This window comes from Trachypithecus francoisi, unplaced genomic scaffold (assembly GCF_009764315.1).
Source record: "Trachypithecus francoisi isolate TF-2019V2 unplaced genomic scaffold, Tfra_2.0 Lachesis_group10, whole genome shotgun sequence".
Classification (NCBI taxonomy): Eukaryota; Metazoa; Chordata; class Mammalia; order Primates; family Cercopithecidae; genus Trachypithecus; species Trachypithecus francoisi.
Genome location: NW_022681455.1, coordinates 55568972 through 55586218, shown reverse-complemented (window position 1 = coordinate 55586218; position 17247 = coordinate 55568972). Strand labels below are relative to the sequence as shown.

Sequence of the window (17247 nt, the reverse complement as noted above, 5' to 3'; positions counted from 1 at the left end):
GTTTCATTCCTGCCAACTGAAGACTAGAAATAAGAAGAAGGAGGAGTGAGCTTTTCTTATTCACCTTCCCATATCATACCTTTTATTTATTGTTCAGTTGAAATTATAGACACCTTGTAAATTAGGCATGATTTCATTTTGTCATCCAAATGGAGTCTAAAGCTGAGGAACCCCAGGCCTTCCTCTCATCCCTCCACTCTCTCAAGTTAACTTCATGCATCACAACCTGCACAGAAAATGCAGAAAAGAGAATTCTTTTTCTCCTAGGTTGCTTTTTTTGCTTATTGAATTGACTAATTTCATGGAAATTGTGGAGAGTGGTCTGTAAACATTGTAATGGGGACCATTTAGGTTCTCTTGCTGAGAGCTCAGAATGCTGATAAAACCTGTAACAGCTCTGGGCCCTAAAAATGGCCTTTTAATATTTTTTGTTCCACAGACTTGAATTTGGTTCTGCATTCAAAACAGCCACCTTACCCATATATGCTGTAATTTTTACAAGGACAGAGTGTGACAATATAAACTGGTTGGCTTGGATTCATCATTCCTGATAAAAGACAAAAACAAGCAAACAAAAACCTTTGAAGTACAGGTTCTGTGGTTCCGGGCTGATTCTGTCAACTATCCACTTAAAGAACTTGATGATGGGTTACCCAAACTTAACTTGGCTCAGAGGTACCCAGAGATTATGTTGGTACAGTCTGAAAAGATGGAGTATGCTTCTGACTTTAACTGCAATATACAATTTCAAAGGCTCTTTCATTTTCCCCCTGTTTTAAATAACAGCCTTCTAAATGGGCGTATTTACAAGGCAAATATATCTTCTAAACTAGATCCATAGTACCTAGTGTAGGGGCAGAGGTTTCAGAAACCAGACCATTTACCATCTCAGATTTTAGCAAAAGGTAGAACAAGGGGTTGCTACATTTGGCTGGAGCTAGGCTGCTCCCAGCGGGTTATTGTGGTATAGGTTCCACTAGGGGTGGGTCTGTCTTTCAGGGAGCAACACTTAGGTGGTAACTGTGCTGTGTTACCTAGAGAAAAAGTAAGCAGCACATTGCCTTTTCTAGCCTCAGTTTTCTGGGCCCAATTCCCAAAATCAAATTCATGTTCAAGTTCAAGGTATACAGGGTGGTATCCTGTATACCTCTTCATGGAAGTAGAAGTAGTCTTTTAACTTAAAGAGGTATTTATTTATTTATTTATTTATTTAGACAGGGTCTTATTGTGTCACCCAGGCTGGAATGCAGTGGCACAATCACTGCTCACTGCAGCCTTGATCTCCTGGACTCAAGCAATCCTCCCACCTCAGTCTCTCAAGTAGAGTAGCTTGAGACTACAGGATGCACCACCACCATGCCTGGCTAATTTTTGTATTTTTTTTTTTTTTAAAGAGAGATGAGGTTTCACTATATTGCCCAGGCTGGTCTCAAACTCCTGGGCTCAAGCAATCCATATGCCTTGGCCTTCCAAAATCCTGGGGTTACAGGCGTGAGCCACTGCGCCCAGCTTAAGATGTAATTAAGAGAAATTAAGATGTAAATATCTATCTATCTATCTATCTATCTATCTATCTATTTGTTTTTTGAGACAGAGTTTCGCACTGTCTCCTGGGCTGGAGTGCAATGGCGCGACCTCAGTTCACTGCAACCTCTGCCTCCTGGGTTTAAGTGATACTTCTGCCTCAGCCTCCCAAGTAGCTGGGATTATAGGTGCCTGCCACCTTGCCCAGTTAATTTATTGTATTTTTAGTAGAGACAGGGTTACACTATGTTGGCCAGGCTGGTCTCAAACTCCTGACCTCACGATCTGCCCACCTCAGTCTCCCAATGTGCTGGGATTACAGGCGTGAGCCACCGTGCCTGGCCAAGATGTAATTTTTAAATGAACTCTAACAGTAGTTAGTTTATTGTCATACACAGACTCACCCAACAGATTTGCTCTTTAGGTCCTGAGTAAATCAATTATTCTTCAATTATATTTTATAAATTAATCTTTTGAATTTTAATCATAACTAGACTAAATATCATTTGGTTATAAGGAAAAAATACTTCATGTTGCAAGTAATATAAATAGTGCATTTTCATGATATCATTTTATTGATTTTTCACTATTTTAATTCTTTAGGGTAAGAGTATAACAAAGTGCAGTTGTTTAACTTTTCAAATAAGCAAGTGTAGCAATCTAAAAGTTATGTTCTCTTCTTCTTATGTTTTGCATTTCAGGAAACATCCCAATTATCTGGACTCCCTGAGTTTGTTAAAATAGTAGAAGTTGGGCCTAGGGATGGATTGCAGAATGAAAAGGTAGTTTTACATCATTTACTTCAAATGCTGTCTAAATATTAATAGATTTAAGATTGTAAAGATTCATGTGGATTTCATATGTTACACGATTATATATCTTTTCTCAATTGCTACTTGAATGTATAAATTACAAATAATACTCACTTTGACTTAGGAAGTAATTTTCTATTTGTGCTTCAGTAGACCCTATATAATTTACTTATAAAATATTTTTTGTTTTCATAGGTTATAGTTCCTACAGATATAAAAATTGAATTTATCAATCGACTTTCCCAAACTGGCCTGTCTGTAATAGAAGTGACTAGCTTTGTGTCTTCCAGATGGGTACCACAGGTATGTAAACCCACAATTTCTTAATTAGATCCTAATTCAACTTCACCAAAAATTATTTGGTAAATATTGTGATATTAACTTGATATCATTACTAATTTTTCATATTCTTACAAAATATTAGCCTGTGGACTGTTTTATGATTAAATAAAAACCCTTTGATGAAGTCCTAAAAGTTACTTAGAACTTCATACTAAGCCTGTGTGAGTATGGTTCAATATAATGAATAGGGGACAAGGCTGTTAAATAGCATTTTAGGGGATCTGCCCTCTCTTTATCATTTTATGGCTGACTTTCTAAATAATCTGAACATCTCCAAATGCATTAGTCATTTTGTCTGTTAGAGGCAAATGATGATAAGTAGCCTGATAGCTTCCTTCTAGAATCCCATATTAAAGAGTGAGGAATGGAGACACGTACTCCTTTTACTTTGCTTTTTTTAACACTTGTATTTGCTACAGGGATACATCATCAAATATATCATTGAAGATAAAGCAGAAAGTCATCTGGAATTTTGCCTTGAAAGATGACAAAATGAGAGAGCTTTCTCTAGGGTTTTCAGGCATGTGGCAGCAGTTATCACTTCTGAGACTTGACTCTGATCTTTGAAACATCACTAGTAATTAGCAACCAGTAAAACACTCTCTCTTCCTAATCCAGTGTCTGTTCTCAGTCCTTGGCTCCCTTAATTTCTCCACAGCACTTAGTTTCACTGACTACTCCTGATATCATTTCCTTGGTTTCCATTATTCTCTATTCTAATGAATCAGTTATTTCCACAATTGCTCTTTCTCTGTCATCTCTGACATCTTTCATGACCTCTTAGTTGAAGGTTCCCCTAAGATTCTGTTTTCAGTGCTTTTCTCTGCCTCTCCTCTCCTCTTTGGCCATCTTTCCAACACCAACAGTCACTTCTATGAGGATGACAAATTTACATTTCTAGTCCTGCCTTCCCTGATAAGCTTCAGGTGGATGTACCATTTCCACCTCAATCTCACTGAGTTAAAATCAAACTCGTTGTCCATCCTGCTTTATGCCAGGAGTGCATCTCTTTCCTTTAAAATCCTGGATTTTAAGAGCTGACTTTGTATCCAGTTAGTATCGTATTCCGTTAGGGATACTAAACAGAATAGCAGAGACTGGGTGACTTAAACAGCAGGAGAATTTTTTCTCACAGTTATGGAGGCTGGGAAGTCTGACATTTAGGTGCTGGCAGATCCGGTGTCTGGTGAACACCCACTTCCTTATTTGCAGATGGACACCTTCTCATTCTATCTTCATATGGTGGAGAGCAGAGACAGGGAGCACACCCATGTCTCTCCTTATCATGTTACTAATGCCATTCATGAGGGCTCCACTTCCATCACCTAGTTATCTCCCAAAGACCCTTCCTTTTAATATCATCACATTGCAGGTTAGGATTTCAACATATGAATTTTGAGGAGGTGCAAACATTCAGTCCGTATCAGTTACTGATGTATGAAATGTCTTCTTCTTCAATATGGCCTATACTTGTGTCTTCTTTTCAGTCCCATTGATATGGTAGTGATCCATACCCTCATTAAATAATCATTGCAGTAGTTCCTTAAATGGTATTTATAAGTACTGTTTCTCCATTCGTTATACTTTTCTTGTAAAATAATCTTCCAGAATTATCAGCTTTCACAGTCCTTCCTTCCTTCCTTCCCTTCCTTCCTTCCTTCCTTCCTCCCCCCTTCCTTTCCTCCTTCCTTCCTTTTCTCCTCCTCCACCTCCTCCTCCTCCTCCTTCTTTTCTTTTCTTCTTTCTTTCTTTCTTTCTTTCTTTCTTTCTTTCTTTCTTTCTTTCTTTCTTTCACTTCTGGGTTACAAGTGCAGGTTTGTTACTCAGGTAAACATCTGTCACGGGATTTTGTTGTACAGATTATTTCATCACTTAGGTCTTAAGCCTAGTATCCTTTAGTTATTTTTTCTTATCCTCTCCTTCTCCCACCTTCAACTCTTCGATAGGCTCCAGTGTGTGTTGTTCCCCTTTATGTGTCCATGTGTCCTCATCATTTAGCTCCCACTTGTATGTGAGAACATGCAGTATTTGGTTTTCTGTTCCTGTGTTAGTTAATGTGCTGGATAATATGTTCGATAATGGCCTCCAGCTTCATCCATATCCCTGCAAAGGACAGGACCTCATTCTTTTTATGGCTGCATAGTATCCCACAGTATATATGTACTATGTTATCTTTATCCAGTCTCTCATTTACGGGCATTTGGGCTGATTACACATCTTTACTATTGTGAATAGTGCTGCAATTAACGTTCACATGCATGTGTCTTTATGATAGAATTATTTATATTCCTTTGGGTATATACCCAGTGATGGGATTACTGGGTCAAATGACATTTCTGTATTTAGGCCAAAAAGTCACATTCTAAGTTCTTTAATGAACTTAGAATTGACAAAGCCTGAAAACTTTGATTGGGTATTCAAGACTGTCTATTCCTGGCCCTTTTTTTTTCCTTCTTAGCGTTAACTGTATTACTTTGTGGAAGCTACTGCTAAACTAAACTGTTTCTTGTCCTCTATTTACATGTCCTGCCTCTTTGTCCATATAGCACTTTACCTATACTTGCTTATGTATATCTGTATTTCTACATTTCTCTGCAGTTAGAACTCAATTAGATAAAAAGGCTTAAAACATTAAAGGCTTTTTAATTGTATTACATTTGAAGTAACAGAAGCCACAATAGGATTAAGAGTAGTAGCAATATGTCACCTTTCACAGAGAGTTACTTTTATTTATCCTCAAAAGAAACTAATTTTCTCTATCCCATTGTCACTGTTTACTCTGTGTGTGTGTGTGTGTGTGTGTGTGTATGTATTTTGTTTTGATTAGCCACTACCTATACCATAAATATTATAAAAGTAGTGATCATGTATCTTTTATCTTCTGCTTATCACTGTATACCTATTTCTTAGTACATAGTAAGTTGGTGCTCAATAAATCACTGTAAAATAGAAACAAATCAATCAGTCTGAGAGAACAATACCATATTACTTTCAGTCCTCTGGTATGGGCAACTGACTTTGACTTTGTTCATGTATTTGGTCCTGTATAATGAAGGTCACAAAATTATTTTTTAGGAAAACACTACTAGTTTGATTACGCTAGATATATTTCCTTAAAATTGTCCATTTGTAAAATGCTAGCTATTATTTCACTAGCCACCATTAATTTTAAGGGAGTCCTAGACATTTGTATTATATTTATATCTTCATAAAGTTACTTCTGTCTTTAATACAGTCTTTGCTAATTTCACATATTTGATTATTGCTGGAGAGAAACTGAGTAGGCTTGTATAACTTTAGAATTAGTGTTAGGAAAGAGAATAGATTTTGCTAATATTATTTGATGAATATTGACCAACCAAAGTTATATTTCAGGTACTAAATGGTGCTAGCCCTCTTCAAAATTCTTTTTGTTTCCCCAGTGGTTTTATAAAGCTGCCTACAAAATAGTCTTTCCTGTAGTAATGTTCATGGTCACATTCTAGTATTATGCAAGAGTGGAAATTGATGATAGATTTTTAAAAACTGACTTAGGACATACCTAGTGACATGTAGAAGGATAAGGTGGAAATCCTTTTTAGAAGGCTATACTTCTTGCATAGCTAGTTAAGAGAAAAGATGGACAGAAGAAAAAAAGGCAGTCCCTTTGTGAGAAGTAATTGGAAAATGTCTTCTGACCTCACATTAAGTAGATACATGCGATGGAACTATAAAATGATATGATTTATTCTAGGTTTGTTCCCGAGTTGAATTTAGGGCTTAACCTACTGCAATTTAATGAACTCTTCCTAGGCTTAAAGTATTATTGAATAAGCAACTGAATTCCCCCACATAGCTTTTGAGTACAGCTGTGGTGACAGGAAGTGCTTCTAAAACTGTGTCCCTGTTCACATTCTGCCTTGAACTTGAATAAGTGACTTAACCTCTCTAAACCTTGGAAATCCCAGCAGCGATGCCTGCAATACCAGAATGTTGGAGATTTTAAGGCACATAAATGGTCCCTGAGTGTGAATGCCCACAGCCCAGAGCACCTGACTCCTGACCAGCACTCACTACTGTTATTTAAGGGAATGCCTGAGTAGCAGACAAACTGACGGACAGTTCTTGGGGTTCATACAAGTTAACTGCCTTTTCTGATAACTAGCCTTTATTCTGAAGATTGAAGTATGTGTATACTTATAATATTGAGTTGAGCTCAAGTTAAATAATTGAAGATATTTTGCCTTTCAAATACTAAAGACTATGTTATATATTCTACTTTAATATTCATCTAGTTATATACATTCCAATTTTTAAGTGGTTTAAATCAATCACATACTTGTAAAAGATCAATGTGCCTGAATCCAAGACAGAGATGAAATTTATCTTCCAAAGTTGTATCAGTCACTTACTATATAACACATTAAATGTTTGTCAAAGGCAAATATTGAGGATGTTCTATTTTTGCAATTTGATTTTAGATTTCAGGAAGTTTGTCTGAGCAGAGCATTTTAAAATTTCTCTTTTGAAATTTTATATTACTCTCTTATTTTAGAAAAAAATTTTGAGGTCAGACTTGTCTAACTTAACGTCTGAGATTTTTGACAAAAATTTTAGTACACCGGCTTACATATATATTGGTTGAAATAATTTCTACTTTTAAGGACAATGTGTGTGGATCTAAATTGGTATTCTATTAATTCTCTGCATCTTATATTTTTTTTTTCCTCAAACGTAGGTCATGGGAATAGTCCTCTACTTGATGTTTAGATTGCTGCTTGATCACTTATTTCTTTTTTTAGGATTTTAAAGCCTTTTTACAGTTTCCCTCCTACTGTTTTGTTTGGCAAAGCCTTTCTAACTCAAACAGCTAAAATAAGAGTTCCACAGTAGCAGGGTGCCATATAAAACAGGATCCCACACCTATAACCTGAATGGCTAGAGATGATAAAATACCTGTCATTAAAAAATACATGTTCTTTACAACTTATCTGGAAAAAGCTTTCCTTAGAGTGACATGAAATATAAGAACATTTGAAATGAGTCCAGATAGCCCCTCACTCAGATGGAATGAACAATGGCAGCAGAAAGAAAACATGTTTATAAAAATAGATAAAGTTTATTGCAACTTTGGAATGTGGCTGTTAGAAGTAAGCTATTTAAACTGTAAATACAATAATCTTTTACAAAAGTGAACTAGAGTTTCACATTCATCTTCAATTTAGCCATTTGATTGTAAATATTTTATTCACAAGTGACTAAAATGAATATCACTTATTTAAAAATAAAAATACATTAAGTATATATAACATTGTACATTTATGTATGCCATAGGCAAAGGCTTAGTTTAAAAATATTTGCTCCCTCATTAGCTATTTTTTAACTGTTGGAAGAGATGGGTCACAAGTCTCAACACCAGGGAATAAAAATAGATTTTCTTCATAAAAGTGGAAGGAAATGTATGTAAAAGACTAATAATTATTTTCAAGTCACTCTAAAACTCACAAATATGGTCTAAGCACAATGTTAGCAAGACAGAACGAGTGAACTTATCCCCGCTCTCCTTTTGGTGTGTGATACAAGTAGCTCTTTATTAGCACTGAAGACACATTTACTGGATTGAAGTTTAAAATTCAGATTTACGTTGATGAGATGCAGGAGGCTATACCTTCTGCTACCGAGTCCTGTCCTGATGTCCCCTCCTAACTCTTTTCTTTTTGAGGAAGGTGGGTGTGGAGAAGAGTCAAAGGAGATAATTTTGAGGAGGTGTATGTGAGGGTGCACGACGGGGCTGAAAGAGAGAGAGTGAGAAAGAAAGGAGGCAGAGAGCCCCCAAATTGCTTGCTTATAAGGCACAGTTCATTCGGAAAAACTTTACATTTGGGGAAGTTTCCAGAGTAAGACTCATCCATTATTGCCCAGATGAGTTGGCCTCTGTCACCTTCCCAAAGAGGTTCCTGGTGAAATTTACCAAGACCACAATTCTTATACCCTGGTGCTATAGGAGTCCTTTACCCAGATAGGTGGAGGAGAGGAGAATGTAGACTGAAAGAGGGAGGGAGACTTAAACCAAATTCTCTCCAAATGAGCCTGACTTAAAATACTCAATTCTGTGCATAGAACACTATTTTCTCCTGCACATTAAGATGCTGGCATGGAGGTCAAAACCATATTATGACCCAGCTCTCACTTAATTGAGGATCTACTCAGCAACTGTGGGTCTTCCACATGTTTTTATGACAGAAGTAAATCTATTTAATTATACAGTTATCCTTAGGAATCTGCCAATTAAAATCACTGAAAATGTTTGTTGGTGAAGTCTTCATATTCTTGTCTTTTCTCCTGAATTCATAGAGCAGGTATGCACGCTAGTGTTGCTCCCTTTTAAGAGTTGTCATGGTTCATTTTCTGTTTCTAAATATATGAGGCTTGTTTTGTTTTTCAACTTATATAAACACATTGAATTTCCTATATAACAAATAACTGCTGTTTGTCCAATGTTTGGTCTCAGAGAAGGAATGAAGATACTTAATTCTTTAGTAAATGATCTCAAATGGTCATTGAAGGTTACATGTAGGTAAAATTGTGCTCTGAGAGCTAGATCCACATAGATAAAATATGTTAGCTCTTCAAGAAAATAGAAAACAAGCATACACTATTTGCCACCTCATTTATTCCCCAGTACTTAAATGGCATGAACCATAGACTCTACATTGCTTCAATCAGTCTAACGTGTTTTCACTGACTATGCAGCTTGTGGGAAATATTTCATGTGTTTGTGCAAATGTATAAATTCAAATATGTGTAATTGCCACATATCCTTGAATGCTAGTAAATTTGTGTTGGTTCTTCTGATTACCTGCACACCAAATAATCTTAAAATTTAATGGCTTACAACAATAAACATTTGTTTTGCTTATGGTATTTGTGTATCAAGAATTCAGTAATGGCTCAATTGAGTATCTCTAGCTAGAGGTTTCTTAGGTACTAACAGTGAGATAGACAGTGGTCAGAGCTGGAACAGCAAGGGCAGGGGGCTGGGACAGCTGTAGGCTTGCTGTCTACCTCTCTCTTCCTGTGTTCTCAAAGCCTCTCCATGTGGTCTTCTGGAGGGGTTAGTTTGGACTTTATCACAGCATAGCAGCTTTAACCTAACATAAATGGCTCAGAGCTCCAAAGATGAGTGTCTTAAGGGGTAGGCAAATGTGGTATGGCTTTTATAACCAAGCCTTGTAAATTTTATAGCATTACTTTTTCATAATCTATTAGTTGAGGTAGTTACAAAGCCTACGGAGTTTCAAAAGGAGGGGACAGACCTCACCTTTATATTGGGTCACAGCATTCTGGAAGAGCAAGTGGGAGGGCAAATACCACTGAGGCCTTATTCTAATCTGCCACTTTTATGTTTTTAAAACTGGCCTAATAATTAACTTAATTATATGTTTTTCTTACTAATAGTTAAATAATAAGTACAGTTGATAGCTAAACAAAAAACTCCCAAATTAAAAAAATACCTATTTTAGTACTGTCATGGCTACCAATACATACCTCACTCCTATCCACTCCCTTTTTAAAATTAATTTGTTTTGCTCTAAATGAGATTATGAGGTGTTGAAAACAGTGAGCATACACAGCCACACAAATCACTGTCTTCACTGTAGAATGAAATTATGTCCATGCCTTTCTGAAGCTGTGTTTTTTTATGTCCAGACCTGTTCATCAAAGTCCTAACTCTGTACTGACACCTTTTCAGAGTCTGTTGTAACTTCTATGACATGTCTGGCATACACACATCCTTCAGTTCTATATGTTAAATTATTTATGAATACCTATTTACTTTTGAAATAATACACACCAGGAGGATCTCTTTTCAGAGCAAAATATCAATGTACTTTAGAAATGAAAAGTAGCGGCCGGGCGCGGTGGCTCAAGCCTCTAATCCCAGCACTGTGGGAGGCCGAGGCGGGCGGATCACAAGGTCAGGAGATCGAGACCATCCTGGCTAACACAGTGAAACCCCGTCTCTACTAAAAAGTACAAAAAACTAGCCGGGCGAGGTGGCGGGCGCCTGTAGTTCCAGCTACTCGGGAGACTGAGGCACGAGAATGGCGTGAACCCGGGAGGCGGAGCTTGCAGTGAGCTGAGATCCGGCCACTGCACTCCAGCTCGGGCGACAGAGGGAGACTCCGTCTCAAAAAAACAAACAAACAAACAAAAGAAATGAAAAGTAGCAATTAGATTTGTGTTGCTCTTTAGTTTGCACAAATACCCTGAATTATTTTAACTTGCTGTGTTAAATGTTACTCTAAATTTGCAAACTTTTATCTTGTTGAATGAAAATAATATAATAATAGCACATATTTTTGATACTAAAATAATAATGAATATTTTGAATACTATACTAGACATTCTTTATAATGTAGCAGTATATTTGATTTATGTCCTATACAAGTGTTACTTATGTAGTAGTGGTATTATTTATTCTATCTTTACAAATAGTGATGATATAAATTCCTGAATTCCTCTGGTCAAGAGCGGGGGCTGCTAATCGATACCTGTGTATTTAAGTAGGGATTAACTCAAAATGCAATACTTTAAAGCTGTTCCACTATACAATTTTGCCATTGCTACTGTTACCACATAGGGGAAACAATTGCCCAAAACATATTTGTAAATGTTTGAAACACCCTTTGTCTCACTCAGAAAAGAATATGGAAATGTAAACATTTTTTTCATTGAGATGGTGGAAGGCATTTTTTTTTTTTTTTTTGAGACGGAGTCTTGCTCTGTTGCCCAGGCTAGCGTACAGTAGCGTGATCTCAGCTCACTGCAACCTCCAGCTCCCGGGTTCAAGCGATTCTCCTGCCTCAGCCTCTCAAGTAGCTGGGATTACAGGCACCCGCCACTGCGACAGGCTACTTTTTGTATTTTTGGTAGAGATGAGGTTTCACCATCTTGGCCAGGCTGGTCTCGAACTTCTGACCTCATGATCCACCCACCTTGGCCTCCCAAAGTGCTGGGATTATAGGCATGAGCCACCATGCCCTGCCCCTATTATTTTTTCTCTTTGAACTTTTATAAAGGTTAATCTGCAATAAAATAGGTGAAAATATTTGTTGTTAACTTTGTTTGTTATTACCCAGCATTCAACAACTTCTATTCTAGCTGGGATGTAGTTCCACTACTGTATCCTAAGAAAAAGCAAAGCTTATAATGAAAGCAATCATGTCAGCAATTTTATTGTTTAATATTGTCATATTTTCAAGCAGAACATATAATTCAAGTTTTTTTTGGTCTTTTTACCCCCACTAGTCTAAAAAGTATTATACTGGAAGATTATGGTTAGCATGTACTGCTTTTCAATAGGATGATAATTAATTTGTTCAATTACACTTTGACTAACAAGTTGAGTTTTCTTTGTTCTTAGATTTATAAAAATAACCAAAACATAATATTAAAATAAAATATTCTACTTCAGAGGTCCCCAGCCTTTTTGGCTCAAAGGACTGGTTTTGTGGAAGACAATTTTTCCACAAATGGGGAGTGGGGGGTAGTTTCCGGAGGATTCAAGTGCATTACATTTACTGTATCTTTTTTCTATTATTATTACATTATAATATATAATGAAATAATTATACAACTCACTATAATGTAGAATCAGTAGGCGCCCTGAGCTTGTTTTCCTGCAACTAGACAGTCCCATATGGGGCTGATGAAAGACAGTGGCAGATCATCAGGCATTAGATTCTCCTGAGGAGTGAACAACCTAGATCCCTTGCATGCAGTTCACAATAGGGTTTGCACTCCTATGAAAATCTAATGCAGCTGCTGATCTGACCGGAGGTGGAGCTCAGGAGGTAATGCGAGTGATGGGGAGTGGTTGTAAATACAGATGAAACTTCACTTTCTCTCCTGTTGCTCACCTTCTGCTGTGTGGCCCCATTCCTAACCAGCCACAGACCAGTACCGGTCTGTGGACTGGGGGTTGGGTACCACTGCTTCACCTCATCTTTTATTCAGTTGTATTGAGTTCATCATGTTTGTCAATTTATAAATAAGTTTTTCCATGAGAAAGAGAAAAAAACCTTTCAAAACTGTTTTGGTCACATTAAAATTTCACTTTTGTATCTGACTATAAGTATCTTAAAATTTGGTCTTGTAGAACTATGTGCATGCATTGACATTTGAAAGGTCTGTATGTAATTGTTTAAAACTCAAGTGGAGGTCCAGTTGGCTCAGGAAGACTTGATTCTGACTCTTTAGTGTTTTGTTCGTTTGTTTGTTTTTTTGCATTACTCTGATTAATCTGTTGATAAACAGTTTTGATATTATTTTAGTGCAAACTCATTTCATTGATATGACTCCTAAGCCACTTAAGTGCAATCTACTTTGGGAAATGCAGAGTATGCCCTAGGGACTAGACTAGAGGGAATGAAAGTATTTAGTAATATTTATTTCCATCATGCCATAGTACAATTTGCTCACTTGGAGATTCATATCCATTACTCAAAACTTGGTTTAAACTTTATAGCATTAAGATGTTAAGCATGGTCTGGATAGCCCAGTTTGAATATGTTCTAGGAGTACTTATTTTGAAGAATACATTATCCATGTATCCTCGAGCACTTAAAATGAAACATATCATAGCAGTTATTTTTAAATGATCAAGATAATGAGTTTTAAAGACATATGTTTTGGCTGGTGTTCATAAAGAGTTGTCATTTGAATAAATTTTAAAAATAAAATAAAGTGACTTTTCTAATTTTTAGGTACACACAGATTGATCTAATATTATCTGATTAAATTGCTGGAAAGTTCTCTAGAAGTAATATGTAGTAAACATAGAGACTTAGAAAGATAAACATGAATGCCAAAAGTAATATTGTATCCCGAATATCACATTAGACAATGGATTTTACATGTCAAAACCTACACATTAGCAAAACGTATATATGAAAATGTTTCACTTGTTTTACATTTGATAAAAGAAAAAGAATATACGTTTTTTATTTAGCGTATGCTTGTAAATCAAAACCATATTTCATAAAACATTTGATTCTATTTTGCTTTTAAAAATTTTATCCAAACTTATCTTGAACATTTGACCTATCAAATCAACACTGATTGGAATTATAATTTTTAGAATAGTAGAATATTTTGTAACATCTATGGATATTAGATATTTTCTTTGTTAATATATAATATATATTTTGAAGAATGCTATTTATTTTATAAATGTCTTGGACAAATTTAAATTTGTCATTGCAAAAGCTTACAGGTTATAATTAAGAACTTTGAAATATCAACTTGTTGAAGCAAATTCATGCTAATAACCTTATAGCACTAATACTACTTACTTCAGACCTTCTTATACTGCTATAATGTGTCATCTATTTATAAATTTAACACTATTATTAGTCAAGGTGGATGCATCTTATCTTATATTGAATTCTGCTTATAATATGTAGTAAGAAATACATTTCTGAGTAGCCCAAATATAGCCATCCCTCCAACCCCCGCCAGATCCTCCAGGTTTCAGGTTTCCTGAGGTTTTTATCACTTTTTCTGTCTGTTTAACCCATGCTCTCTGGTGGAGCAGTACAAAATCTGAGACCTGACTCTTACTCATTTATGATATGATTTGGCAAAGCATTTTCATCTCTCTATGCCTTGGGTTGTTTCCATTTATTCACTCACCCATTTATTGCTTTTATTATGTCTCTATTCAAAACTGTATTGAGTTCTTTGTTGGACCCAAATGTTGAATAATAAGTAGTTGCTATCAATAACCATAATATATATCTAATAAGGTAAGTGTAAAGTTAAAATAGATAATTGGAACAAAATTAATAAAAAAATTCAAGCTCATACAAATGGTGTTTTAAAATCAAGTGAGTATCTGTAAATGAGTTATAAAATAGAACTTAGTAACCAGGGTATGTTAAGCAGTTTGTCATCAAGTACTCTGGCCAGTGTTTTTAAAGTTCTGTCTTATATCAAAACAGAGATCTCTGGATCCGTATGATGGCCAAACCACCAATTTGCAGTGATGGCATTGCTTGTTGCGGTAATAAGACCCTTTTCTCCGCGGCCAGTGTCTTATTACTTATTGCCAGTGTCTTATTACCAGTGTGTTAGTCTCCTTCCAACAACCCAGGCCTACCCTCCACTCTGGGCAAGTTGGGTTACAGAAAGAAGTGTAAGTATAGAAGGGAAACTTCGTTTACAGTCTGTATACAGTAACTACAATTAGATATAGTATTTCAAAAATCACTTCTACTTTCATGCATGGGAAATAACAACTTTGACAGTGTTATTATCAAACATAAAGACATGATATATGAGAGGCAGCACAGTTGAGTGGAAAGAAAATTATACTGGGAGCTTTGAGACTTCTTGCCCTACTTCAGAATGATGTTGGGAACATGATTGCTTTGACATGGGAAGACCAGGAGGGTGGTCACAAAAGGCATTGACCTGAACAAAGAGTAACTAATGCATATTTATTATGTTTATCTTAGGAAACTAGGAAATGCTATTGAATAAAATGACTTTTGTTTCTTTATCTGGAATATTGGCCCCCCAGTTTATAACTCACAGATCCATTTGGGTAGCTTGGGCCTATTTTATTAATTTTAAAAATGCATACTTGTAGACATTAGTGGATCATGACTAAAATGTCTTGCCTGCATTTACAGTAGAAGAGTATTGGCCATATGCTTCTTATTTTGGTCACTCTTGATACATGCAGGCATTTCATCCGATAGAGGGCAGTACAGAGGTCCTTAGTACACAAAGGTAATGCTGAATAAAGAAGTACAGGAAATTATACACAAGACCAAATTAGTTTCAAGGCTTCTGGACTTAAGAAGTTTTGTGAATATGGTGTCAGTCTATTTTAGCTTTGGCAGCCAAGACAGGGTATTGGGTAGAAAAAAAAAACACAAAAAAGTGGATGTTCAATTTTCCAGAGATTTCCTGTGTTTATTATTGTAAGACTGTGATTTATTAAAACTGTCTTACTTCTTCAAGCAGACCAAGATTTCCTCTGTGCTACTGAGGCTAAGATATATGGGGTTTGTACAAGGAGTCTGTGAATGAGACTGGGTTACTGTACCCAGGCTACAGTGCTATTCATAGCTGGCTAGAGCGTTTTCACCCAGGGTTGTCAGGAAGAGCTCTAGTCTCATTTTTTCTCATTACTGAATTTACGAATGTATTGCCCTTAAGAGGAGTTACTGCTCAAATTGAGTTTTGAGTTATAGGGTCTGAAACCACATTATTTACATTTTTATAGTAATCGATGGCATGTGTTGAAGAAATTGCACGCTCTATGTCTCTTTCCCGTTGTACGCCGGCATGCAGAAAGTAATACCATCAGTTATGTCTAATCCAGCTACTGGAGATTGTAGACAAATAGCTTCTGATATTATCCACTCATTTTGAAGAGAAATGAATATTGTCCTGGGTGATAGAGTTGGCGGTGGGGCAAAGAAAGCAAAGAATCCTTCAAAAATATTTTTTAAAAATTATTTAGCAATCTATATTAGAGAGAAGGAAAAATGGGGACTTATAGGTTCATGAGTTTAAGTCTGTCTCCTAGCAAAATTTAGGATAGTTGATTAAACAGAGCATTTTTGAACATGAGATGTACTAGGAAATCTTATGGATGTACCAATAATAAGACATACCGAACTGACCTCACTTGTTTGCTGATAGTATTTCTGGAGTATTTCAAAAATACCCTTGACTATCTTGTTGATATTGCTCTGAGCAAGATATGAAATTTTACCACAACTGGTATTTTCCAAATGTTAGTTTTTATCAGTGAAACTTTTTTTTGTCATGGGTAAAACTTTGTGTAGAACTTCAATATATGATATAGAACAAGAAAGGTACCATAAAAGATTTGTGGAGGTCTCTTCCAGACTGTAGGAGAGGTCTTATCAATGTGATCATCCGTTATAAGTTTTTATGAAAGGTTCAATTGTTATTTTTGTGTTCTTTTTCTTAAGGAGGCTCCCTCCTAAATTGCAGTCACTTTAGGTTCAAGGCCACAAAATTGGGATTCATCTCTGAATAAAAATACAATTAGTCTTCCTTTATTGAAGTAGGGTCAGAAGGCCTAAAATGTGCTAATTTGGCCCCCTTCAAGCCAACCTTATTGATCCCCAAACTTGTTGATTTCTAACATCTCCTGAGAAGTTTTGGTAATTATAGATTCCTGGATCTTACAGGAGAACAGAATCAGAATCTGTACCAATATGACCAAGAAATCTGTATTTTTAAAAAGTACCTCAAATAATGCTGTTGACAAATTCAATTTGAGAGATATTGGGCTAGATGATAAAATATGCTGCAAAACTGTTCAACCTGAAGGTAAGTTCTCTCTAGGAGCTCTGCCTTTGATATTCTGATACACACAATCTTTAGCAGTGACTAAGATGAAGATATAGAAGATAGAAGATATGGACGATATAGAAGATAGAAGATATGGAAGATGTGTTTATCAAGGAGGTGTAGAGAACATGCTTTGCAGTCAGATAGACTTGGGTCCCTGCCCGGCTTTTGCACTCACTAAGTGGGTGAT

The 17247-nt window shown here is 36.1% G+C and overlaps 1 protein-coding gene across 1 annotated transcript in view; it reads left to right on the top strand.

The window, feature by feature from the left end:
• Positions 1–17247, top strand: part of HMGCLL1 (3-hydroxymethyl-3-methylglutaryl-CoA lyase like 1) — a 150174-nt gene that overhangs the window by 36794 nt on the left and 96133 nt on the right. Inside the window, exons 2-3 of the mRNA XM_033217496.1 lie at positions 2226–2306; positions 2532–2639. Of these exons, the coding sequence (XP_033073387.1) occupies positions 2226–2306; positions 2532–2639 (189 nt within the window). The remainder of the gene's footprint in view (positions 1–2225; positions 2307–2531; positions 2640–17247) is intronic.